Raw genomic sequence first — 27375 nt, forward strand, 5'->3', positions numbered from 1 at the left:
GACCAAGAGGGAGTAAATGAGGGACGTTCATTGTTGTGGCGTACATACTTTATTACGTTTTTGACCTGCAATAAGCATGTATGGTGGGAGCTGACTTTTCAGAAATCACAGGCTGTATGTTTATTGTAGGTTAAACCACATTAGGCAGTAAAGCAAGAAAAGGTTGGTACCCTTTAGGGATGTAGTATGCTGGGATTGTTTATATACAGCTTTTTCAGTTGTATGCTTTTTTTTTTTTTTTTAATCTTGCCCCTAATCTCTATGGCTTTCTTCAGTCACCTTTTTAGCTGAATTCTTTCCCTTTTGCAGGCCTTCTAAAGTCAAACAAACAGAGGTGAAGACTTTTGGAGAGCGTCCTGCACTCAGACCTACTCTTAAAAGTGTAAGTTCCAATTCACCGTCAAAATAATCTAATCAACACAGTCATTTCACTGATAATATTTGAGATGGTACTTCTGCTGTATTGTCGAAGAAATGCAGTGGTATGAGTATACACAGTCATCTTCAGAATATATGGTTAGACTACTACTGTTTTTAGTATTTAGAACTGACAAACCCTGCTACTACTCACAAGTGTTGACCCTCATCTGATGAAATGCAAATAGAGTAGAATTTGTAGTAGCAATGCCTTTGCTTTTCTTGTATCCTGGTAAACATCTCTTTGATTCAGGAATGTTCCATTGTTTTACTGAAACAAGGTATTTACATTCACTTTATTCAAAGGCAATACCTTTTAACCAGTTGCTGACCACAGGTAGCCGAATAACGACTGCACTGCGGCTGGCCAGTTCTAGGAGGCCATCATATGACATCCTCCCAAAACGCGCTCTCTTGCGCGCCCCCCGGTGATCTCCATGATAGCTGTGTCCTACGCACACAGCTGATCATGTGATGTGGTAAAAGGCCAATCACAACGGCCTTTTACCATGTGATCAGCCGTGTCCAATGACATGCTGATCACCGGGAAATGCATTTGCCGGTTCTCTGCTGCACTTTCCTCACGTTGTCACAGTGCGAGGAAAGTACTGCCAAGAACCGGCAGTTGTCAGTGCAGGGATCGGCACCGATCATCAGTGCCCTGATGATCGGTGCCCAGCAGTGCCACCCACCTGTGCCCAGCAGTGCTGCCTCATTAGTGCTGCCTATCAGTGCCGCCTATCAGTGCAGCCTCATCAACGCACATCAGGGAAGGAGAAAAATTTACCTGTTTGCAAAATTTTATAATCGAAACAAAGAAACTTTTTTTTTCAAATTTTTTACTTTTTTTTTGTTTATAGCGCAAAAAATAAAACACCCAGTGGTGAGTAAATACCACCAAAAGAAACCTACATTTGTGAGGGAAAAAAATTATAAAAATTTCTTGAGTACAATATTGCATGACCGCGCAATTGTCATTCAAAATGCGACAGCTCTGAAAGCTGAAAATTGGCCTGGTAAGGAAGGGGGTATAAGTGCCCGGTAGGCAAGCGGTTAACAAAAAGGGAAAAAATGGGTCATGTAAGACAGGCAGAAACAATATTTACTTTCTCTCTTGTGAAGTTCCATAATTTCTATTATAATGTACAAAGTTGTGCATTACTCCTGTTTATAAGTCTTAATCACCTGCAGCCTGTAATATTTTTCTATATTATCATTTTATTTCCAAATTCCCTGAACCAAAATGGGTACTCTCCAGCTAGTCATTTCCCATTTGCGTTTAGGTCATTTTGCTCTCGTGTATGCTTCTTTTCCTGGTCTGAGCCTCTCGGAAATGTCATTTAATTATTGTGTGATTGGCACTTTATCTACATTAGCTAGGGACAAGGAATGCATTTTGGCCTTCCTACTTAAAGCCCTGCTTTTGGCTCAGGGTCTCCATTAACCTTTAGTCTCCTTCCATCTTGGAGCAATAATGCAGTCTTGACTTTTATTTTTTTAAATTTGTAGAGGGTCCTTTTTTGCCCTTGTCCTTTATCATACCAGCGGGCAGATGCTTACGTCTGTGATCCATGTAATGATGTGGCACTGCTCTCTACATCACTCTCCTGTGAGTCACAGGAAGGGAAGCAATGCATATTGCTGGATCAGTGACTATGCGGGGGAGAGTGCCAGAGACGAGGGGAGTATAGTAGGCAGTGCTGTTTTGTTGTGGGGTTTTTTGGCATGTTTTGTTTTTTAGCAGCTGGTGAAGGCTCATGCTGGTGTTAGGCTTTTATATGACACTGAACAATATACTTATTTTTCAACAAGGATCCGTACACACCCACTATTTTATGGCCCTGTAATCAATTTTTATGGTTTTTTTTTTTCCTTGTAACATCCTCTGTAAGCTCCCAAACCTCTTTTTATTTTCCCCCACATTTCCATTGTTTGAAACAAGCAGTACGTGTTCGTTGTAGTCAGGGGCACTGTTTTATGTACAGTCACATCCCATTGTTCATGGGCCATCTCAGGAGTGAGAGGGTGGCTATGCTCTTACTTAGTGGGACCATGGAGAACAAACATAGCCACCCTCTAATAGGGTATTGGATCACAACAGCATAAAAAAAGAAATTTGGAGAAGGCTGGGAGCAATAAAAGGTACTTTTTTGAGTTAAGAATACATTCTTGAATAAAATACCGTATGTATATATATTTTTTTAATCTAAGTTTTTAGTGTCACTTTAACATTCACATTGTAGGAAGTGACCAGAGCACATTTTTAATTGGAACAGCGGCAGATATTATTGCTAAACAGAGTAATGGCTGGAATGTCTGAGTGGCAGAATATTAAGAGTGCCAAATGTCTGTTGTAAAACTTTACCTAACTATTGTTTATCTACCACCTTTTTATAGGAAGAGGTGAAAGCTGCTGAATCTCTGGTAGATGACTGCACTGTGTGGGCTGGTCGATGTAACAAAACACTGGCCCCTAGTCCAAACAGTACAGGAGATTTTGCACTAGCCGCTCGTCTTGCATCTACACCCGCTAACAGCAAGCAGCCTGAGCAAAATTGGCAGATCCTGGAGGATAAAGGTAGAGGATAAACTCCTTGTCTTGTCCATGTTTAATAGGATGTAGTGTGTTTGTACACAATTAACTAGCTTAGTTTAATCTAGGGCTTTCTATTCTTTCGGATCTATTTGCAATAACAGTTATGACCACAGGTTGTAGTAGTTGGATCGACAAAATACTAATTACAGCTAAGGGTAGATAAGATTTCTCAAATCTGGGTTAGCTGGATCATTTGTTTCTTTATTTCAGGTACTTATATAGCGCCGTCAAATTACGCAGCGCTTTACTTCTATATTGTACATTCACATCAGTCCCTAACCCTCAAGGGGTGTACAATCTAAGGTCCCTAACTCACATTCATACATACACATATTAGGGCCAATTAACTTACTAGCATGTCTTTGGAGTGTGGGAGGAAACCGGAGTACCCGGAGGAAACCCATGCAGGCACAGGGAGAACATGCAAACTCCAGACAGGTGGTGCCATGGTTGAGATTTGAACCGGCGATCGTGCTAACCATTTAGCCACTGTGCTGCCCCATTTATACATTTTCTAATACTTTATGCAGAGGTGTGGCCAACTTATATCTTGAACTTCAATTGAGGCTATGGACCAGCAGAAAAAAATAACTTTTTTTGCAGCTAAGATGCAATTTAAATTCAGTATCTATCAGTTAATTGTATATATATTAAGAACATCCCGTGCTACTGGGTAGGGGAGATGGCATAAGGCATTGACTAGTAGCAACATGGCAGCCTGGAGGCTGTGGATAGCAATAATAAATAGTTCCTCCAATTTTAGCCTTTAGTGGCTGAGCTTACGCAAGAAACTTAAAAATCATTCTAAATATAACTCTTGCTTATAAAACTTCTATATTTGCCCCCATAATGGACAACTGTATCTTTTAGTACACGTCCCTTTTAATGAGTGCAGCCCACACAGTTTGATAATCATAGTCATCCTTGATCCAGCAGTCTTCCTCAGGATCCACATTGCTTTCTTGAGCCAAATGTCTGATTTGGCAAATTTGTTGCATTGATGGAGGAAGTAGGAAGGAGAATATACTTCCCTATACCCAGAATAGCAAGGTGTCTCACAACGTTCCACCTGGGGAAGGGAGCAGGAGAGCAATAGGGAAGGTGTGCACAACAGAGGGGTTGGGCTGTCAGGTAAACAGGCTTTTGGAATATGGGGCTTATTGTGTAAAAAGGCATTCTCTTTCAAAGAGACTTGGTCACTGCCCATTCAGGGGAAAATCTCTAACTAGACCACCCTTTGACTTATTTATACTGCCCTTCCCTGTCGTTCCCCCCCCCCCCCCCCCCCCACACACACACACACACTTCCAAATCTCTATTCCTCTACTGTGCTAGCCCAAAGCTCTACATTGTTGAACAGTTGACAATGTGTCCTTTTCAAAATGATAGTGTTTTCATGGCTGGCATTTGGCTGCCAAGCCTGAGCATTGCATCACGGGAGGAGGTCACATGTTCCCCAATGCCCAGAACTACCGGGGTCTTTGCAGCGGCTCTAATGTAGTCTCAGTGCAGCTGAATGGACAAAATAACAGGTTCTGTAGGTAAAATTTGGGTGGCCATAAAAATAGCAATCATAAGAGGTGCTTTTGCAATTGTTTTGGTTTTGTCACTGCTATAAATGATGCTTTTCCCTGAACAGAAAATGCAATAGGGTCGGGTTCGGACAGCAGCAGTCTGGACTCTTCTGAGGATAAAACTGTACAGCCATCAAAAATCAGGAAGCTCAGGTACAGCTCTCTTTAGTTGTCCTTTTTTACGTTTTACTCTTGTGTCATGTGATAATTGTAAAAGGAAATCTCAATATGTGCTGTTGGTCTCTTGTTTTTCTAGCCCCATTCAAGAACAAAGCCCAGAACATTCCAAAATAGCATTCAGTTCCCCTTCACCTTCTTCATGCAGCATTTTTCCTGCTAAGAGTTCTGTGATTGTTGAGGATATTGAATTGGAGAATGCCGAGAATCTCTTTGCAGCCTGTAAACTCTCAGAGACATTACTGGGCACCACACTAGATATTGAAGATCCCTGGGGTGTAAAAACACAGCCATTCAGACTAGAGGAAGAGAAGGAGCCAGAAGTTCACACTCCAGGTAAGCCTTTTTATGTCTCTGTCATCTTTTTGTGTGTTTGGTTTTCCAAAAAGGGCTAAAAACATGTTTTCTTTTGTTCGAGTCTATGCTTGGGAAGCTGTGTTTTGGATTTTTTTTTTTTTTTTTGTGAACTGTCTTGTAATGTACTATTTCTGCGGGTCAGCAAGTGGTGGCATTCAAGAGATCACCAAAACATTTTTTTAAAAACCCACACTCTCACAATGCACTTGGCAAAAGCTTTGTATATCAAACCTTCTCTAAATTATAACATATATGAATTAAATATCTTAGAAAATGCACTAAAAGCACAACCACACTGCATCTGAGCATTACAACCAAAAAAATGTTAATTTGCTTAATATTCAAAGCAAACTCGCCCATCGTTCCATATCCCATGCTTACGTTTGCGGGGAAATCACTTTGAAAAACACCCCGAAGCATTTCCTAGAATACTTCTGCCCTTGGATTGGGCATGCAGGCAGGCAGGCAGGAGGTGTTGCTTAGCTGAGAAACCACCTTCTGAAGACTTCTTGGATATATGACATATTTGCCTAGGTCTAGAAACCAGGAAGTATTGGAAGAAATGTAAAAAAAAAAAAAAAAGTTTCAAAAGGTGAAATGTAATATACTTTCCTATCTATTAACTACTTGCCCTCTAGAAGAATTACCCTCCTTCCTGACCAGACCATTTTTTGCTGTTTGGCACTGCACTATTTCAACTGGTAATTGCGCGGTCGTGCAATTCCGTACCTAAAATAAATTTGTCCTTTTTTCACACAAATATATAGCTTTCTTTTGGTGGCAATTGATCACCTCTGCGATTTTTTTTTTTTTTTTTTTTTTTTTTTTTTTTTTTTTTTTTTTTTTTTTTTGTGCTGTAAACAAAAAGACCGAAAATTGTGAAAAAAAAAATGTATTCTGTTACATGTCTTTGGTAAAAAAAAAAAAAAAATCCCAATACATGTATATTAATTGGTTTGTGTGAAAGTTATAGCATCTACAAACTAGGGTATATATACTTGAATTTACGCAGCAATTACTTTCTGACTGCCAATCACATTTCTTGAGGTCTTGAGGTGCTAAAATGCCATGGCAGTACAACCCCCCCCCCAAATTACCCATGTTTGGAAAATAGACACCCCAAGGATTTTGCAGAGGTGCATGTTGAGTCCTCGGGACATTTTATTTTTTGTTACAAATTTTTCAAAAATTAGATTCTTTTTTTTTTTTTTGTTTTTACACAAAGTTGTCATTTAAACTGATATATTGCTCATGCATGCCATGGGTATATATGGAATAACTCCCCAAAACACATTCTTCTACTTCTCCTGAGTATTGGGGGATACCACATTTATTTATTTATTACAGGTACTTGTATAGCGCCGTCAATTTACGCAGTGCTTTACATATAATATTGTACATTCACATCATTCCCTAACCCTCAAGGGGTGTACAATCTAAGGTCCCTAACTTACATTTCATACATACACATACTAGGGTCCAATTTAGACAGGAGCCAATTAACCTTCCAGCATGTCTTTGTGAGAGACTTTTTGGCAGCCTAGCGAAATACAGCTCCCCAAAATCCAATGACCACCTCCAGGCTTTCAAAGGGCATATTTCCTCATATCACTTCCCCACTACCTATCACAGTTTCGGAGGTTCTAAAATGCCAGGATATTACAAACAACCCCCCCCTCAAATGACCACTTTTTGGAAAGCAGACACCCCAAGGAATTGGATAAGAGGCATGTTGAGTATTTTTACAGATATAATTTTGTCACAGGGTTTTGAAAAAGAACAAAAAAAAAAATTTTCTTTCTTCGTTTTCCAAAAACATGTTGTGGTGATTTAGGGTAATTAATTAATTGGGTGGTGTCTGATTCCTGTATATAATTATGACACAGTGCCTCCAGCGGATATGGCAAATAACTTAATATTCAATAATATCGACACCTTAATAAAATATACCACCACAATGTAATTTTCCTGATTTCTTTTACCAATGTAATTTCTTACCAAATATACAAATATATTGTCACTTTTATTATTACATAGATCTATTTATATAAAATATTTATATTTATTTTAATACAAACTAATTTACTGGTGATTAATATTTCCTACACACGATCAATTCTTGCAGTCGAAGAGAATTAGGAAAAATATTTTTGATATTATAAATACTGAGACCTTCAAATATGCCTTAAGAACAATGCATTTACAACATGCCAATATAGAGAGAAAAAAAATAAAAACTCTATTCTACAACCGATATAACCCAATATGATAACTTAGCACCCAATCTCCCTATACACTATCCAATCTCGATGGTTAAACATGATTTATGCAGTCACGAAATAATAAGCAGTTTATATCACCATGCACAATTACAGCACAATAAAAAAAAATGAATAAAGTTCTAGTATTAATATTGGGATAAATAAGTTTTGATACTTGGCCACAATATCTCACCACTCCCAGGCATAGCGTTCTTTGAGATCTTTGGATGGAACAGCAGGTAGGTAAAATGTTTCTTTTCAAGCAGCAGTCTCTCCAATCAGCAGGTCTCCTCTTTTTATTAAGCAAGCAATAATTGTGTTTTGTCAAAAGGGATTCTATCCAGCAAAAAGTTTTGTGTCAAACAAAAAGTTATTGTGTGTTTTTTCAAGTCAAAAAGTTGCCCAGAACCACTGCTCAGCCGCAAAATGCGGGTAAATGGTCGGCAAGTAGTTTAAAAAAAAAAAAAAAAAAACCCCTTAAAGTGAAGCTCCACCCTAAAGGGGAAGTTCCGCTTTAAGGACTGCTCCCCCGCTCCCCATTAAGGATTGGCACCTTTGGGGAGCAGGTACCCGAATTTGACAGGTACCCGCTCCCACTTCCGGTCTGATCGCCTAGGCGGAAGGTGTCCTCCCTCCCTGTAGTCTTTTGGGAAACGTGACAGGTCCCAGAAGACTACAGGACCATTTAGGAAGTGCAGCGCTACTCACGCATGCGCAGTGGGTACCTGGCTGTGAAGCTGCAAGCTATCACAGCCGGGTGCCCACACTGAAGATGCCAGCCTCCTGGAATACAGGATGGCCAGTGAAACGAGCTGCGTGGGACACACCAAGGGACGGGTAAGTGGCTGTTTTTTAAAAGTCAGCAGCTACAGTTTTTGTAGCTGCTGACTTTTATTTTTTGACAGCGTGATTGGAACTCCGCTTTAAGTTAAAATAAATACCATATAGAGAATTTTTTTTTTTTAAATCTTGTTTAACATTTTTTTATTAATATTGTTTTTTTTTTTTTTTAATACTTTTACCATAGTAATAGTGTACTACTGGTGGTGGTGGGGGGGGGGGGGGGGGTGATCAGGGATTTTTTTAATTTTTTTTTTTAACATTTTGCAGGAGAAATAAAGATCACTTCTCCTGCAATGCAAAGCTTGCTGTCATGAACCTAACTGATTCATGAACTGTCATGTTTTTAACAGCTCAAGATAGTGATCTGTGATTGGCTGGAGCTGGTCCCATGGTACAGGGCCAATCACAGCTCACTAGGAAGAGAAGTGGAGCTGTTATGAATGAGATTGATTCATAACAGCTTTGCTTACATTGTGATCATGTGATTGCATAGCTATTTGCATCCAGGGGTGAACATCTGTCCTAACCACAGATAATTGCTTCCTGTGTGATTACTTCAGAACGCCAGCAGGCTGCTATGGCTGCTGTCAACCTGTCATTGCTTTGCACAACCGTGGCTGTCCACATCCACATGGGCTCCCAGGTACAGTTTTTTGCAACATACTTTCTGCACCGTGGCATGTAAATGAGGTCTGAAAGTCACTTTTCTTAATCAAACCTCACAGAACCCTGGATATTGGTTTTGGAACATGGGTTACGAAGCTATTCAGGTGTTTGGACACTGGTAAACAAAGCTGCAAAGAGTGCCCTGGCATATGCCTCCCAGTCCCAGCAAGCCTCCACTTTTTGTTAGTTTCTTTAGGTGAATGGACATCCTCTCTATTCTCATCTTCACTGACTGTAATGTGTAATCCAATTTTCTGTTTAACCTATGTTACAGTTTGCATAACTTTTTTTTTTCTTTTTTTTTTTAGACCAAGTAGTGGTTGAAAATGCCTGGGATGACCATTTGATTGCCCTTCTTCTGTCAGAATTGCCCACACCACTAATTTCCCTGAGCAACTACCATCAATGGCCAACAAAGCTTCCATCCTTCAAGCCTAAAATCGAGGCAAAGCTGGGTAAGGCAAACTCGCTGTCATTCTATCCATCTATGTACACTAGACCGCTATCCTCACACAATCAGCAGTATTGGTTACAAATGTTTGTTTTATAATGGCACTTCTGTTTTAGGTTCCCAGTCATTTCATGTTGATCATTTGCTTGGAGAAGGGGCTTTTGCACATGTATATCAAGCTTCTATATCGGGTACACAAACCCAGCACAATCCCAAAGTTATTCTAAAGGTAATGTTGAACCTCCAGAAAAACATATGTGGTCATTGAATAGAAATTTGTCATTTGTAATTAATCTTTTTATTTTTCTTTGCCACAGGTACAAAAGCCTGCAAAGCCCTGGGAGTTTTACATTGGCACACAGATTACACAGCGGATTTGTCCGAGGCTAAGGCCTCTCTTCATCAGTTTCCACTCTGCACATATATTCCAGAATGGAAGTGTATTGGTTGGAGATCTCTACAGCTACGGGTCACTTTTGGTAAGACAGGCTGCATTTTTAGATGGATGTTTTTCATTGGCTTTAATTTTCAGGTGAGCTCCATTACCAGGTGAACAGAAATCTGGCAGTCTTGTCAACAAATGGTAAACACTCAGTAGATTGAAATAAAATGTTTACTGATATCTGCCACTGAAATAAAATCTATACTGATATCTGCCACTGAAATAAAATCTATACTGATATCTGCCACTGAAATAAAATCTATACTGATATCTGCCACTGAAATAAAATCTATACTGATATCTGCCACTGATAGTCTGTTGCATGATTGCTTATCTACATTGCCTAAGAGATTAGTATTTTATTATCAGGTGATATGAAATATTGCATGTAAATGTTGTACTCTTCTTTTAAGACAAAAGATGAAGCTTTAAACTCATTTTTACATGATTTTATTTTTTTTTCCATTGTGATCTGTTTATTAAAAAAAAAAAGTTAGTGGGGGAGGAATAAAGCAATAAAAGGGGAGTGATGGGGCCACTGATGTGCACTCATAGGGAAGGCAGTGTTTTTTGAATTTATCTGTGGTCTTGCCAAAATTAGCCTTTCAGCTTTGAGGTTAAAGAATATGCAAAACCAACATTTCATATTCCCGATATGTGTGTGCTGTACCATGTACTTGTACGAAAGGGTATCCAGTTCTCTTTGTATTGCTTCCTTTGTTTAAAATCCCTGGTGTTCCTGCCAAGTCCCTCTGCTTTCCTTTTAAAAACCGACCGCTGTAAGAAGGAGAACACACCATGGTCAGTTCTCTAGCTGTACTGGGAACTCTGTGTGCTCTCCTCTAAAGATCAGACTGCTGCTGACATGACTTCCTGCAAAAACCATTCACTTGGAAGATCAGTGTGCTGCTGCTTCAACTTCCCCAGCTCTTATGCAGGGGGAACGTTATCACCTATTAAAGAGGGTGGAAAAGTTGTATGTTTTACTTTTCATTTCTGTTTTAAACTGAATGGGTTGTTTTACAAGGTGAGGGTTTACAATCACTTTAACTCTTCCATGCATAATATTGTTTACTTTGTGTATCGAAGGTTGTTGAGGTGGTGAATTAGGGTTTTTCTAGTACTCCTGTTATTTTGTTGACAATATGCACGTGTTTTTTATAAGCCTTTTTATTTTTAAAATGTCCTCATTTCATTAAGCTTGTGCTCTGTGTGAGTAATGTATAGTGCAGCTTTCTAGACTAGTTTAAATTGTTGCTAATGTAATCGTAATGCCCTTTGGATTTCTGATACAATCACTACGCTGTCCTGCTAATTGAAACACTTATTTTGCTTTCTCTAGAATGCTATCAATCTTTACAAGAAATTGTCAGATAAGGTGATGCCTGTGCCATTGGTCATGTACTTTGCTATCAATATCCTGTACATAGTGGAACAGCTACATAACATTGGCATTATCCATGGTGATATAAAACCTGATAACTTTGCACTCGGTGAAAAGTAAGTTTTTTTTTGTTTTTTTTTAATCCCATTTATTAGACCGTACAAAACTGTTGGAAGAGAACATGGCAATAATGATTGCATGAACATTACTTTTTGTGTGACTCATTGTAGTCCTGATCAGGACCAACAGGGATACAGCTCCCTTTGCCTCCACAAGGTGTCAGTCTTGTTAATGTTTTTGGGGAAATTGGACTGATTTTGGAAGTATTTGAGTTGTATGTTAAGACAAATTTTTTTTGTCAGTTTTTTTTTTTTTTTTTTAAACTGCTTAAAAAAGGTAAAGCTAGACTGTCATTCAAACCCAGAACCTGCTTTTTTTTTCTTGCCATTCATCACTGCTCTCCCTGTGCATCAGCTGCCAGTGAGAGTGATAAGAGATCTAGATGATGCTGATCTTGTGAAACTTGCATATCACTGAAAGAGTTTAGTCTGCTTTAGGTTGCATATTTTAAGGAAAAGATAGCTGCATATTGATAGAGGGAAAGGTAGGGGGGCATTAGAAACTGATGACAGAGAAGATAATAAATATTTCTATTATTCTTTCTAATAAATAGAAGATATCAAAGGCCGCCACCACTGTGTAAAGGGTTAGTTCACCTTTTTAATAACCTTTTTTTAAAAAATGCATACGCATTACAGCTCTGTCTGTACATTAAAATACTATTCCCCATTTTTAAAAATGATCCTTACTTTTGAAAATGCTTTCACTGTGGACTCCCCCCTCCTTGCCCTGCTGTTTGAGGCACGGTTCCAACATCTCACAATCAAGTACTCGGCTATGAGAACATGGGTTTCCCAACCAAATGTCAATCTCTCCCACTTGGAGAATACTGAGAGAAAGAAGACTGCGTATGTGTGGTTGGGCAAGCTAAGCTGTTGTAGCTGAATGATTGTTCATGAGGTGTTGGGGTCATGCATCCAACTATTAGTTCGTCCTGCCACCTTGGACACATAGGAGGAGCCTTCAGCAGAAGCAGCTCCAACGTTAAGGATCATTTTTTTTATTTCAATACTTCTTTATTAGAAAACCTGAATAATAAAAGGGAATATGGCGAGGTCATATAAGACCCTCACCTCCTGGTAGCTCTGGGAGGCCTCTCTGTGCCCAGACAAAACCCTGTTCTCTACGCTGGACTTCAGTACTGCTGTTCTAATGGACCAGAATAGGCTTCATTACAAAACACATAAGGAGGACCCTCTAACTCAAATTTTGGTCTGTAGAGTTTCTTTGCAAAAAGTGTCCCCTGAGGACTCCTTTTTTGAAGGAGTACTCTTTTTACCCCAGAAGAAAGCAAAAGCTCCTGCTAATAGACTGTTGACCCTGGTGATCATAAGAAGCTCTTTTCATTTCCCTCAGGGTCCAAATCCAAGCCTGGAACATAGTTCTGCCACAGAAACTGTACCTCCAAATCCCAGAGAGGGAGTGCTGTGTTTCTTCAAAGTGGGGGACATTTTTGACAATACGGTCCAGAACATACTAGTGTGTTTTTTGCTTTCACCCCAAATTAATCTGAATTTGCCAGCTTCTTTGCAAAGACAGGCTGATGTCTACAATGCTTTTGGGTAACTTCTCTCTCAAGGACTCATAACCTTCATCTGAGAGTAGGAAAGGATCCAGGGTTTATTCTTAAGCCTGTTCAGTTCCCAAGGCGGAGGGAGACATTTGCCCCATGCCGGATCTACATGTTCTCAACCAATTCCTTTTGGGTTACAAATTTCTATATAGAATCCGCCCAGCCAGTCATTGTCTTCCTTCACCTGGGAGATTTTATGGCCTGTGTGGATATAAAGGATGGTTATTTACACATCTCCATCTTTCTGGCACATCAACACTACTTGCGGTTTACTGCAGGCCCACATCTTTGCCAGTTTGTTGTCCTTTTCTTTTGGCCGGTCCACTGTACTTCATATATAGAGCTGCCCTCACAACTTTAGCCAGTGTCCATAACTTGAAGGCAGCTACATAACCCAATGTCTTTTGTAATGTACTCTAAGAGAAGGATTTTACACGTAATTACATGGTTAGTCTGGCTGAAAAAAGACAAAAGCCCATCCAGTTCAACCATTAAAAAAAAAAAAAAAGTTATAATCCTATACCCACAGTTGATCCAGAGGAAGGCAAAAAAGCCCAGCAAAGCATGGACCTATTTGCTCCTGCAGGTAAAAAAATTCCTTCCTGATCCCCCGAGAGGCAATCGGATATTCCCTGGAGCAACTTTACCTATAAATGTTAGTATCTAGAGAAAATCCAAGAGACAAATCCAATTTTTATTCACAATGCCTATAACATGCCCGAATTCATCTCTGTAACTATAAAGTGATTTTACTACCTGTTTAGAATATGTAAATATTTTGGTGTTCACGATCTGGGCAAAGGTTTACTTTAGCTATAAATGTGAAATATTTTATTTTTGCATGTGTGCGCTCTCTACAGTGCCAATTTATAGCCCTTCACATATCTGACAATACCCTTTTTTCTATGCTTCCCAGTTTTATAGATAATGAGTCTTGTACACTGGATCTGGTATCACATGGACTGGCTCTCATTGATTTGGGTCAGAGCATCGATATGACCCTCTTCCCAAAAGGAACAGCTTTCAAAGCAAAGTGTGAAACCTCTGGATTTCAGTGCGTGGAAATGCTGACCAATAAGCCCTGGAACTATCAGGTATGCATGCAGACTATTTCTTAAATGAAACCCGTAGTCAGGATGAGTATGGTTCTGCCATTGCTTGATCATGTGATCTACTGTTGGTCTGTGTGTTTTTTTGTGTTTTTTGTATTCCCCCCCGTGTTTGTGTTTTTTTTTTTTTTTTTTTTTTTTTTCCCCCCCAAATACTTTTTCAAGGTTGAAGCTCACTGTAGAGTCAGTGTATCAAGGAGAACCAGTAGATCACCATATGGAGTAGCTCTGCAGGATATTAGTTTTTCTAAGGATTCTCTTATCACTTGGATTAAGCTGCGATTAGACTTCTTAGCTTTGTTTAGGTCTTCCTCTTCTTTCTGGCTGTTTTGCTCACAGTGTTCTATCTTTTCCAGCCTGACATCATGTGTAGCCCATTATTGTTGTTTTTTTTTTTTTTTTCTGTTTTTTTTTTATGCCCTTGTTTTTTTTTTTTCTCCACAGATATCCTTGGTTCAGTCAGCACAGAATATTGACATCAGACCTTTTAGCTGTGCTCTAGATCTTACTGTGGACTAGAGAGATAGTGAGCCTGTCCTGACCACCTGGATATTTCTGTGTATTCTCTCCTATTTCTCTGGCCTACTTTACAGAAACACATCCTGATTTGCAGAGCAGCCTGGATCCTCCTTCTCAGGTCCCCTGTGGGTGTTCCTGGCCCCTCCCTCCTGTTGGTGCCCCCACAGCAAGTAGCTTGCTATGGGGGCACCTGAGCAGGCATGTTGGGGGGGGGGGGGGGTGCTGCACGGAAAATATTTTTTTACCTTCATGCATGGAATGCATGAAGGGAAAAAAACCTTGAGCCTTTACAACCACTTTAAGTGACCGCTCAGAGTCAGCTGGTGCTGCTGGCATCACATTCTAGATTGCAGTGCCCATTCTAGTTGCAGTCTTGGGCCTTTTGGATGTCTACACAACTTTTGTACAAATAAATAGCGTGCATTAAATGCGCAAATTTTGGGGAAGATGATTGTTGAAATAGTAGGGTCTCTTTTTAAAGTGTTACTAAAGGCAATTTTTTTAAATTAAAATAATAAACATGTTATACTCACCTGCTCTTTGCAATTGTATTGCACAGAGAGACCCCAATCCTCCTCTTCAGGGGTCCCCTGCTGGAGATCTTGGCTCCTCCTCTTCTCTGTGCTCCTCCCATAGCAAGCTACTTGCTATAGAGGCGCACACTGCATGCTCACTCCTGAGCTGCGTTTCTATGGAGCCACGCTCCATGGACATACACTGCATGGCTTGGCCCTGCTCCCCGATTCCTCCACACAGCATTTGATTGACAGAAACATGAGCCAATGGCTCCTGCTGCTGCCTGAGTCCCTGTGTGAAGATGAAGAGAGTGGAGAGAAGAGATCTAGCCATGCACAGCGCTGGATCAATTGAGGACTTGGGTAAATATTTAGGGAGGTGGGGGAGGAGAGAAAGTTGTAAAAAGTTTTAACCTTGCTGCAGGGATTGCATTAAAGTAAAACACATTTTAGCTATAGAACCACTTTAAGTCATGGAATTTCATTGTTTTAAGCTGGCTACTGATGCCTTTCTAAAAATTCATATTTGTATGAGAGCTGCTTATCTGATTGACTACTGTTTTTGTACGTGTGTGTACATATAATAAAAGCATACATACCTACCTACATCTGATACTACAATGAAGCACTGACATTGCACTGACTTCTTTGTCTCCAGACAGACTACTTTGGCATAGCTGGAACAGTTTACTGCATGCTGTTTGGCAACTACATGAAAGTCCGTGAGGAGTGCGGTGCTTGGAAGACAGAAGGAACTTTTAGACGGTCAGTTGTGGTGTTTTTTTCTTTTTTTTTCGGTTTTTTTAGTATTACATGTGTGTTTTTTTAGTTAACTTGAACATTTATTTTCAATTTTTTTAGATTGCCAAATGGGAAGCTGTGGGTAGAATTTTTCCATACCTTGTTGAATATCCCAGACTGTCACAGCCTATCACCCCTCCAAGCCCTGCGAGAGAAACTCACAAGGAGTTTCCAGATGGTGTATGCAAACAAAGTAAAATCCCAGCGCAACAGACTTGTCATCCTACTTCTGGAAAACAAGCCTACGAGGAAATAAAAATGTTTCAGCTACTGATATGTAGTTCTTGATCCACAAACTGTGTATTCTCCTTACTTTACAAGGAGCACTTTGCCAGGCTGCTGCAATGACCTTGTTTTCCATCACAATGTTGAAGACACTTTTTTTTTTTTCTTTTTTTTTTTTCTTTGTTTATTTTGCTAGAGACCTGTATAAACATTGGAAATAACACATCATTGCAACGTATCTATAAATTCATAAAAAATTGGCAACAGTTCCACCGTATGTGATTTAAAATGGATTTTAGTTGTTTTAAGTAATATATATTTTTTTTGCATTTTTGTGAACCATCTTACTATTAGATGTCTGTTTTGCTGCGTACTGTTACTATGTACATAGTGTCTTTTTACCTTTCCGAAATTCCAGAGCTTGATTTCTGTATCTGCTATAAATGTATAATATAATGCTATTACTTTTTATGGTGGAACTTTCTTTTAAAACTGATGTGACTGCCCACTGTGGTGATCTGTAGTGGAGAATCAAGTGTACATAAACCCTTACAATGGATGTCTGTTATTTACTCTTTTTTGGTCTGTTAAATATACCATTTAGTGGTTTTGTTACATCTTGATCCTGCCAGTGTTCTCAAGTGGGGTTGTCGGTGCCTGCCCGGTTCTCTCAAGTACAGAACACCTCCCTTCTACTTTATGGAACAGAGATGGTGTTAAGGCGTCCAAACATTCTTTCCTAGGGTAACAGCACTGCTCCTCCACACATACAGGACCCTGAGTAAGTGGTGTTACTCTAGGACAGGCAGTGTGTTCTGACAGGATCACAAAGTGAAAATGGGGGGAGGCCTTTTTTTTTTTTTTTTTTTTTTTAAGTTTTGAGTAATTTTGTATTTGTATTTTATTCAGGACTAAAAATAAAATTGCACAAATTATTTTAGTTGCATACATTTGAAGCCTATTACTATTTTGTATTTTTCAAATATATGAAAGATTGTGCTTTCAGCTCCTTTTCTCATTTGCTAGATTCGTTTTGTGATTTTTGTTTTATAGAACTCAGTAGACCACAGAAGTGGGAGTCCAAGCAGCATGCTTACCTCTGCTCTTCTGATCTTTTTTTAGGACCTGTTTTTTGACAGAGCCTGGGAAAACTTTGTTGTGCTCTTTCCTTAGACTACCTCTAGTGCTTTCTGCACCCACTTTTATAGGTTTACCCAGTGTTGGACAAAGTCAGCAATAAGCCCCTATGCAGAAATATTTGGATTCCCCTCCCTTTGACCTTTTTAAGGCCTTGTTTACACTTGTGGTGTTTTGAATAGCGATGCAAACATGGATCGCTCTTCAGACAGCATTTGGCAAGCAGTGAGGAGGTTTTGTATTGTCTCCTCACCACCAGTTTTATCCCCCTACTTGCTGGACTACTGCACTGCAAAAGCATACATTGTTGTGCGGTTGCAAGGCAGTAACTGTGTGGCCCTATTCATTTGAGTGGGTTGTGTTTGGCGGGTGGTAATGCGCATTGAATGTGACGAGGTATAAGTCCTGCTGTGGCATGTGTACAACCCTGATCACTGCCTCTCCAGGGGTGTTTTATTGAACCCCCAACCACTAATGCAAACACGCCCTAACTAAGCTATAATTATTTTATTAGTTATCACCCTGCATGAATATGGACTGTGATAATGCATTATATTGTCCAGGTTAACCATATTACGCTGAAAGTGATTAATTGCATATTGCCATTATTCGGCCATCTCTACTGTGAGGCCCCTTCATGTTCAGTTGCCACCAGCCCCCTCATAATCCGCTAACATTAGACTCTCCAACCCTTGAAAAGCTCCCCTTAAACTTATCCAGCATGATTAGATCTCCTTCCTCAATAAAGCCCACTGTGATCAGCATAGAAGCACCAATGTAACAGGAGCATGTACACCGTCCACCAATTTGCCTGTTATATTAGTGGTCAGTGTAAATACTCCTGTTACATTAGAGTTCCAGGTTTACTGTGGCTTGAACCACTTGCCGCCTGGCCTATAGTCAAATGATGGCTGGGCAAACACCTCGTCCCTCTGGGAGGGCGTCATATGACGTCTTTCCCGAATCGTGCTTTGCGCACACCTGCAGCACCACGCTGTGGCGAGATCTGTCACCGGCCATATACCTCGGACACGGCCAATGACAGATCTGTGTACCAGCCCTGTTGCCAGTACACAGATCTGTGTACCGGCCCTGTTGCCAGTACCATGTGACCTGCTGTGACCAATCACAGCAGGTCACATGACAGTTGTATACAATAGATGGCTTCCTTTCATGCCATTCATTGTATACAAGTGTGTCTAGCTGTGAAGAGTCAGAGATCACATGCACAGGCTGGGCCAATCACAGCCCATCTGTGTCATGTGATTAGCCGTGGCCAATCACAGCTAATCACAAAAAAAGCTGAACTAATCGATTCCATTCAGTTAAATACTTGCTTATAGCAAAGAAATTCTTTGCTATAAGCAATCAAATTGTATAAAATAAAAATACTGATCACTTCCACAAAGTAGTACAATGTTACTATGGTAACATTATACTACTTTGGGCACAGTGTAATATGAAAAAAAACAAAATGTAATAAAAAATGGAAAAAATTATTTATTTTTTTTGTACTGTCACCAGTCAGTGTCCCTGATCACCACACACCAGTTATGTGCTGTACTGCACTGATGACAGTATGTGGGGAAAAAAAAATTGTGAACATTTTTTAAATTTCATTTTCTGAAAAATGACAAAAAAATTACAACTTCAAAAAACTCGCCATGCCTCTTATGAAATACGTCGGACTGTCTACTTAGAACAGTACAGATATCCCCCAAATGACACCTTTTTTCAAACATTTTTGGGCTTCAAGAAATTAGATTGGCTGTCAGTACTTCAGAATTGATCAATTTTCAGATATATCCCATAGTTTGTGAACTCTAAAACTTTCCTACAGACCAAATAATAAATACTGATTTGGGTTATTTTCACCAAAGAAATGTAGCAGAATACATCTTGGCCTAAATTTTAAGAAGAACAATTATTTATTTGCAAACTTTTATAACCGAAACAAAGAAAAATGTGGTGTTTTTTTTTTTTTTCAAACTTTTCAGTCTTTTCTTGTTAATTTAGCAAAAAATAAAAACCCCAGTGGTGATTAAATACCACCAAAAGAAAGCTCTAATTGTGTGAACAAAATAATAAAAATTTAGTTTGGGTACAGTGTTGCATGACCGTGCAATTGTCATTCAAAGTGTGAGAGCGCTGAAAACTGAAAATTGGCCTGGGCAGGAAGGGGGTAAAAGTGCCCGATATTGAAGTGGTTTATAAGTTTGTTTTGGCCAAGCTGCCTTAAATGATTTCTATTAGTAATGGATGTTGCCGCTCTGTGCATGTAATATACTGTATTGGCATCAGTTACATACAGTAGGCTGTGCTCTGCAGTAGTACGGGCGACTTCCTAGTGCTGAAACTAAATTGCGGTGATCTGAATGCTTCCTACCATTCAGGATAAGCTTTCTATTTGCTATCATTGAACACAAGGCTTCCTCTGCTAGAGGAAGGCAGATATCATGATGTCCACCTTGGCCAACCTGAGGAAGTCTTGTATTCTTTTGCCAAAAACACAAGGCTTCCTCCAAATGGCAAAAAAGCATTTAGACCTAGTTCACACTGAATGCGGCTTTGAAATTGCACTACGTCAGCCCAATTTCAAAATTGTAGAACAGTACGTCTTCTTGTGTGGCTTGATTGATTCACTTTAGTTCCAGCAGAAGACAGGAAGCCCCTTTACTGCTGCTGAAACACAGTGCTACTTACCATATGTGACTGATGCTACTACACTATAGTACAGCATAAGCAGCGGCTGCATCCATTAACCATTTACCGGGCAATTTTACACCTTCCTGCCCAGGTCAGTTTTCAGGTTTCAGCGCTCTCACACTTTGAATGACAATTGCGCGGTCATACAACATTGTACCCAAACTAAAATTTTATCATTTTCTTCACCCAACTAGAGCTTTCTTTTGGTGGTATTTAATCACCGCCGGGGTTTTTATTTTTTGCTAAATTAACGAAAAAATACCAAAAATTTTGAAAAAAGTTTTTCTTTGTTTCTGTTTATAAAAGTTTGCAAATAAATAATTGTTCTTCATAAATTTAGGCCGAGATGTATTCTGCTACATGTCTTTGGTGAAAATAACCCAAATTAAGATGTATTTTTTAGTTTGTAGGAAATTTATAGAGTTCACAAACTATGGTATAGATCTGAATATTGATCAATCCTGAAGTACTGACAGCCAATCTAATTTCTTGAGGTCCAAGAATGTCAGAACAGTACAGATATCCCCCAAATGACCCCTTTTTGCAAAGTAGACAGTCCGACGTACTTCATAAGAGGCATGGCGAGTTTTTTGAAGTTGTATTTTTTTTGTCATAATTTTTCGGAAAATGAAAAAATTAGTTTCACTATTTTTTTTACATACTGTCACCAGTGCAGTACAGCGTCATCATATAACTGGCATGGTGGTGATCAGGGACACTGACTGGTGACATTATAAAAAAAAAAATTATATATTTTTTTTATTACATTTTTTTCTTTTTTTTTTTCTTTTTTTTCTCATATTTCACTATGACCAAAGTACTACAATGTTACCATTGCACTACTTTGGGGAAGTGATCAGTATTTTTTTTTTTTTTTTTTTTTTACACAATTTGCTTATAGCAAAGAATTACTTTGCTATAAGCAAGCATTTACCTGAATGACATCGATTCATTCAGGGTTTGTTTTTTGTGCTTAGCTGTGATTTGGCCACAGCTAATCACAACACATGTGCATGTGATTAGCTGTGACCATTCACAGCTAGGCAGTAGTATACAATGGATGGCATGAATGAAGCCATCCATTGTATACAACTGTCATGTGACCTGCTGTGATTGGTCACAGCAGGTCACATGGTACCGGCAACGGGGTTAATACTCAGATCTGTCATCGGCCGTGTCCGAGGTACACGGCCGGTGACAGATTGTGCCGCTCTGCAGAAGCGCAATCTGCGCATGTGCGGGAGGACGCCATATGGCGTCCACTCAGAACACTGATGACATTTGCCGCCCGCCATTCGGCCATCAGGCGGGCGGCAAATGGTTAATAATGGAAAATTTTTGTTTACACCAGTTTGGCCAAACAACTATTTAAAGTCAAAGTAAACCTGGAACTCTACTTTAATGATCAGTGTAGATTCCCCTGTAACATTTTGAAGTCTGTATTTTCCCACTACATTATTAGTTGGCATAAATGCTTTAGTTTACTTGGCGTTGCGAGGCATAAGGGTTCTGTTCCATTGATGGTCAGTAAAGTGCCCCCAGTCATTGGTGTTCAGTGGCAGAAGGCAACATTATCTGTCATTGGGTGAACAACCCCATTCATTGGATGTCAGTGGTTATTTATTTAATTTTTTTATAATGAGTCTATCTGGCCTGATATCGCTTATAGATCTGGAACCTGGGCTGGGGTAGTTTTATTTTACTAAAAGTAGCTGTCCATCAGTCAATTACTGTGATTCTGGGGCACGTTACAGGCCAAGGTAGTCTCTACCTGTAATGGAAACAAATGGCAAACTCTATTGCAAAACCTCAGTATAGTTAGTAAATGTTCCTTGCCACTGAAAAAAATCGAGGATATCACATGTTCACCAAGTTTTGCAGCCTTCCTTAGACTAGGGTGGTCCAAAACTTTAGAAATAAAAACAAAAGAGGGTACACCAGTGTAGGATAATACACTTGACTGGTGCACCCTCTTTTGACCTACCTTAAAGCCTGGAATTCTACTTGAGCGAAGCATCTTTAACTGGTTTTCAAGCAATTTTTGCACTTTTACATAGTGTTTTTCAGGTGTTTTTGAGCTTTGAGAGACAAATATCTGTTGCATCATATGATGCTAGGTTTTTTTTTCAGCTTTTTCATCAGATTTTATTCTGTTTTTATTAATTATCTTTTTTTTTTTTTACGGTTAGTGTTAATAATAATATGAGTAAATGTAAAATAATTACACAAATAAAAATAATCACAAATAAAATAAATTAAGAATATATAATAAATAACATAACCCTTTATTTTTAAATAAATTGATAAACACCCTAACAAACTAAATAATAATAATTGGGTGGTTATTCAGAATTTATTTTTCCTTAGGGTTAGGGGGTAATTATGTATTTGATTATTTTGATTTATTTGTGTATTTAATTTACATTTATTCATATATTACAATTTTTTTATTTGAGCAGAAAAACGTGTGAATCACGCATTTCCATTAATTTTGATGGAAATAAAAATGCACAAATCTGCCCAATCTGAGCGATCAAAAAAAAACCTCTAGAACTTGTTTGCGTTTAAGGAGACTTGGAGTAGAGATGTGAACCATCTCCATTTAGAATAATTGACTTTTTCTCCTCAAGTGTTTTGGAGCTTCGAGCTATAAAATGTGAATGGGGCCTCAGCAGCCCCTGTGCACATGTATGAACTATGCAGGGAAAATGTCGCCCATGGGGTGTACCATCAATTAACCACTTGCCGACAGCAGATAGCCAAATGACGGCTTCACTGCGGCCAGCCAGTTCTGGGAGGGCGTCATATGATGTCCTCCCAGCATGCGCTCCTGGGGCCCTCCGTGTCCTACGGACACAGCTGATCACGTGAAGTGGTAAAAGGCCAATCACACCGGCCTTTTACCATGTGATCAGTCGTGTCCTATGGTAAATGCAGTTGCCGGTTATCCGCTGCACTTTCCTCACGCTGTCACGACGTGAGGAAAGTACTGCCGATAACCAGCAATTGTCAGAGGAGGGATCAGCACCGATCATCAGGGCACTGATGATCGGTGCCCAGCAGTGCCACCCACCTGTGCCTATCAGTTCTGCCAGTCAGTGCCCATCATTGTTGCTTATCAGTGCCAGCTCATCAGTGAAGGAGTAAAATTACCTGTTTGCAGAATTTTATAATAGAACAAAGAAAACATTTTTTTCCATCAAAATTTTTGCTCTTTCTTTGTTTATAGCGCAAAAAATAAAACACCCAGCGGCGAGTACATACCACTAAAAGAACGCTCTATTTGTGTGAAAAAATGATAAAAATTTCATATGGGTGCAGTGTTGCATGACCGCACAATTGTCACTCAAAGTGCGTCAGTGCTGAAAGCTGAAAATTGGCCTGGAAGGGGGTATAAGGGCCCGGTAGGCAAGTGGTTAAAGTGGACCTTTTTACAACTTTACATAAATACATTTGTGAAGCCACACAATATATTGTGTATACAGTAACAGTATGATTTTTTTTTAAAAAAAGGTATCATTTATCATTAAAAATAAGTCTTTAAGATTCAGTGAAGGGACTTTGTCTAAGACAAGACAATTCCAGCAGTCTGCTGCAGGCACAAGGGCGTATTTCTTCAGTCTTTTTTTCTCCCAACTATGAAACCTTCAGGTCACAAGGTGAGAGACAATTTTGTCAGTAAGCCCTTCCAGGACATAGAAGCTGATTATAGATGGTGCCATCCTTTTGTAGAGTAAAGGAATTAGAAGGGAGGTGATATAGTTATTGCTGTGAGAGGAAATAAATGCTTGTTTTACATGTACACATTACATAGCATGCATGTACTGAACATGGAGAAAAATACAATTCTACATCCACTGTGCATTTAAAAACCTAGTTTCCAGCACTGTAGAGATTTGTGCTGTCAATCCTGTGCAAACTCCTATCCAGTAAGGTATAGGGCAAGCCATAATTGACGCGATAGTGCAGTTTGCTGATCTCATGCTCTTTGTGCTTTGCTGGAGGGTAATGACACGTGTCTCAGGCAGTTGGAGACACGTTAAAGTGCCCTTATAATTTCTTCTGTGAGTGAGCCCTTGTCCATTAGGGTCCTGCAATGGTTACATCTGGTCCTCAATTTTATTGAAAGAGAACTGGCAGAACTCCTTGTTTTTTATGGCGAATAGAAGTAATCTTGTTACCCAGGCATGGTATAATTGACAGCACCAGAAGGTAGTCTGTTCTTGTATGTAATGGTATAGTACAAGTTTTCAATCCTTTTGTACCCTTAGAGGTAGCAAAAAAAAAAAACGTCTTAAAGGATAAGTTCACCTTTGGGAACATGTTACATGTTCTACCTGTTTTTATGTTCCCCTAGCTGCCGCTACGCCAGATGCCCCCCTCCCTCTGACAGATAATATGGGGAGAAGTTTCACCGTACTACGTGTCAGATTTGAAAACAGTGCGGCCGTGTGGGGCTCCACCCATACGGTTGCGTCATTCATTCATGGACTTTCATGAATGAATGAACTGCAAATCCCGTGGGCTTGTAGTTTTCAATGAACTACCACGGCGCTGTGGAGCGCCGTGGTAGTTCATTGAAGCTTCCTGTCAGAATATCTGCTTGCCATAAGGGATGTCTGAGCAAGCAGATATTCTGACAAGTCTGCAGGAGACCTTGCATGGCATCAACAATCTAGTGATCACGGGTGCAATGCTTTCCATGCTTTTACCTGCAGACTTTTATGCTTTTATCTGCAAAAAAAAAAAATGTGCATTTACTAATTTTGTAGAAAAGGTAAACTTATCCTTTAACTTCTTGCCGACCAGCCACTGTAGAAATATGGTGGCAGGTCGTCACGGCTGGGCAAAACCACATTTTAAAACGTGCATTTGCAAAACAGGTAGGGGGCGCGCGCCCGCCATACCCTTCCCGCCGATCACGGGTGTCAGTCGCCAGGTCACGGCCCGTCATTACCGGTTGTGTCCCGCCGATTAGCGGCAATCACTGACAGAGCAGGGCTGCAGTAGCTCTGCTTTCTGTCAGTCCCCTGTCAGCTCCTGACATGCTGATCCGGAGAGAAGAGTTTATCTCTCCGGATCAGCGGTGCTCCGTGCAGTACACACCCCCGCCCCCTAGTAAAACACCTCCCTCACACAGTTAACAACCCTATCAGTAAATAAAAAAGTTAACCCCTTCCTCCCCAGTGCCATTAGTACAGTGTCAGTGTTTTTTATTTGCACTGATCACTGTATTGGTGTCACTGGGGATGTCAGTGACCCCAAGTCAGTCCCCCCCCCAGTGTCAGAATGTCCGCCGTAGTCCCGAAGTCCTGCCATAAGTCGTTGATGGCCGCCATTATTAGTATAAAAAAAATTAAAAATCCCAGTATCTTTCCCACCATTCTTAAACGCTATAACTTTCACGTAAACCAATTAATTTACACGTATTGGGTTTTTTTTTTTAGCAAAGACATGTAGCAGAATACATTTTGGCAGAAATTTATGCCTAAATTTGATTTTTACATTTTTTTTTACTGGACATGTTTTATAGCAAAAAGTCCAAAATATAGTTTTTTTTTCTCAAAATTGTCAGCCTTTTTTTGTATAGCGCAAAAAATAAAAAACGCGCAGGCGATCAAATACCACCGAAAGAAAGCTCAATTTGTGGGAAAAAAAAAGGATGTAAATTTCATTTATGTACCGTATTGCATGACCATGCAATTGTCTGTTAAACTAGCGCAGCGCTGTATAGCAAACAAAAAGGCGTAAATTGCAGTATCTATACCATAGTTTGTAGACGCTATAACTTTCACACAAAGCAATCAATATACACTTACTGGGATTTTTTTTTACCAAAAACATGGAGCAGAATACATTTTGGCCTAAATTTATAACCAACTTTGAGTTTACTATATATTTTTTATAGCTGAAAGTAAAAAATATCATTTTTCTTCAAAATGTTTGGTCTTTTTTTGTTTATAGCGTGAAAAATAAAAAGTGCACAGGTGATCAAATACCACCGAAAGAAAGCTCTATTTGTGTGTAAAAAAGGACGTAAATTTCATTTGGGTGCAGCATTGCATGACCGCGCAATTATCAGTTGAATTAGTGCAGCACCAAGTAGCAAAAAGAGGCCTGGTTATTAAGGGGGGGTAATTCCTCAGGAGGGCAAGTGGTTAAAGTAGAACTATAGGAAAAACTTTTTTTTTTCCCATTTCTATAGCATAATGGAAGGTTATTAACCCCAGTTAGTTAGTTTTTTGTATCCCCTTCGGTGTCTCCTGGGGAGATTTCCCTTCACTCCCATCCCATAACCAAAAAGGAAAGAGGAAATCCCTCTAATTCCAGGTTGTCACTAGTGTCCCTATTGGAAAATTTCCCTGCCCATTCTTGCTCTGATGACAACCCAAAATTTGGGACTTTCACTTTTGGTGACAGAAAAAATACAGGTAGAAGGTGGATTTTTTAGGTGTTGCCTTTCAAGAAACAGATGAATTCACTGCTAAAAATAATTTTATTTTCTAATTCCAGACAATATAAAAGGTAAAATCCCCTATATAAAGATGTAGATTTAAGCATCCTAATTTCATACTCTCCTTCTCATAGCCAGTCCAAAAATGTCTAACCATTTTGTTCGATCGTAATATAAGATACCTATCCCTTTTCCGCCTCTCCTAATTCTGTATAGACTTGCAAACAGGCTATCAGGAGTCGGAGGAATCACTTGATCACACAATCGCTGACTTGCCGCAGAAGTGTGATCTTGGTCATGTGCAAGCATTCCTCCTTTCAGATTTTGAAGATGAAGACGGTAGTGCCATGTTCATATTAGGAGAGGAGGCTTCAGCCACACAGAAGTCAAGGGATATCAGGCAGGGAGCAGAGGGAGGCAGTGATGTTCCAGCATGTGGAACTAAATGCAGTAAGCTCCAGCTCACTTTCGACACCCAATGCAAATTGCATCTGCGGTGCATTTTGAATCTGTGTGGGAAACATACACGAAATGCAGGTTTCTCCCTTCGCGTTCTGGTGTGAACCGGCCCTAAAGTGTTGCTAAACCCACAACAGTAAAATCAGTCAATAAAATGAAATAAAAAGAGACCGCTCATGTGTCAGCAGCTATAGCACTGAAGGCAATCACAGCAAACCTCATAAAATAACCAAGTAAATAAAGTACAGCGCTAAAATAGATATATTAATTTAAAACATGTTCCAAAATGAATAATTTGTAAATATAAATTATGTTGATCCACTTCTATAACAGAATTCCAGGACAGGTATTAAAGCAGGAACCAATAGTAGAAATGCGCACTCACCGGACGCGCATTGATAATGCGCATATAATCAATATCCACCAGAATCTTTATGGTAGGCGGAATGGGTGAGCTTCCATCTATAGGATCGTCCTGCCTTGGACAGTATATGGTTAGGTCCAGAGGTCCCCTTAAGGATGGATAGGTGCTCAGCCTGGGTACAGGGCTTCCTCCCTCTGGTGGTAGTGGATCAGACTACAGGTTTCC

The 27375-nt window shown here is 39.7% G+C and overlaps 1 protein-coding gene across 1 annotated transcript in view; it reads left to right on the plus strand.

The window, feature by feature from the left end:
- BUB1 (BUB1 mitotic checkpoint serine/threonine kinase) overlaps positions 1–16976 on the plus strand; it is a 47157-nt gene extending 30181 nt beyond the window's left edge. The window contains exons 15-25 of the mRNA XM_089686495.1: positions 310–382; positions 2815–2995; positions 4653–4740; positions 4844–5100; positions 9200–9346; positions 9459–9571; positions 9660–9821; positions 11127–11284; positions 13778–13955; positions 15663–15769; positions 15866–16976. Coding sequence (XP_089542621.1) covers positions 310–382; positions 2815–2995; positions 4653–4740; positions 4844–5100; positions 9200–9346; positions 9459–9571; positions 9660–9821; positions 11127–11284; positions 13778–13955; positions 15663–15769; positions 15866–16061 — 1660 coding nt within the window. The 3' untranslated portion in view covers positions 16062–16976. The remainder of the gene's footprint in view (positions 1–309; positions 383–2814; positions 2996–4652; positions 4741–4843; positions 5101–9199; positions 9347–9458; positions 9572–9659; positions 9822–11126; positions 11285–13777; positions 13956–15662; positions 15770–15865) is intronic.
- Positions 16977–27375: the final 10399 nt, after the last annotated feature.

The sequence above is a fragment of the Staurois parvus genome, unplaced genomic scaffold, assembly GCF_062004578.1.
Source record: "Staurois parvus isolate SC_StPar_1 unplaced genomic scaffold, SC_StPar_1.0 ptg000401l, whole genome shotgun sequence".
Lineage (NCBI taxonomy): Eukaryota > Metazoa > Chordata > Amphibia > Anura > Ranidae > Staurois > Staurois parvus.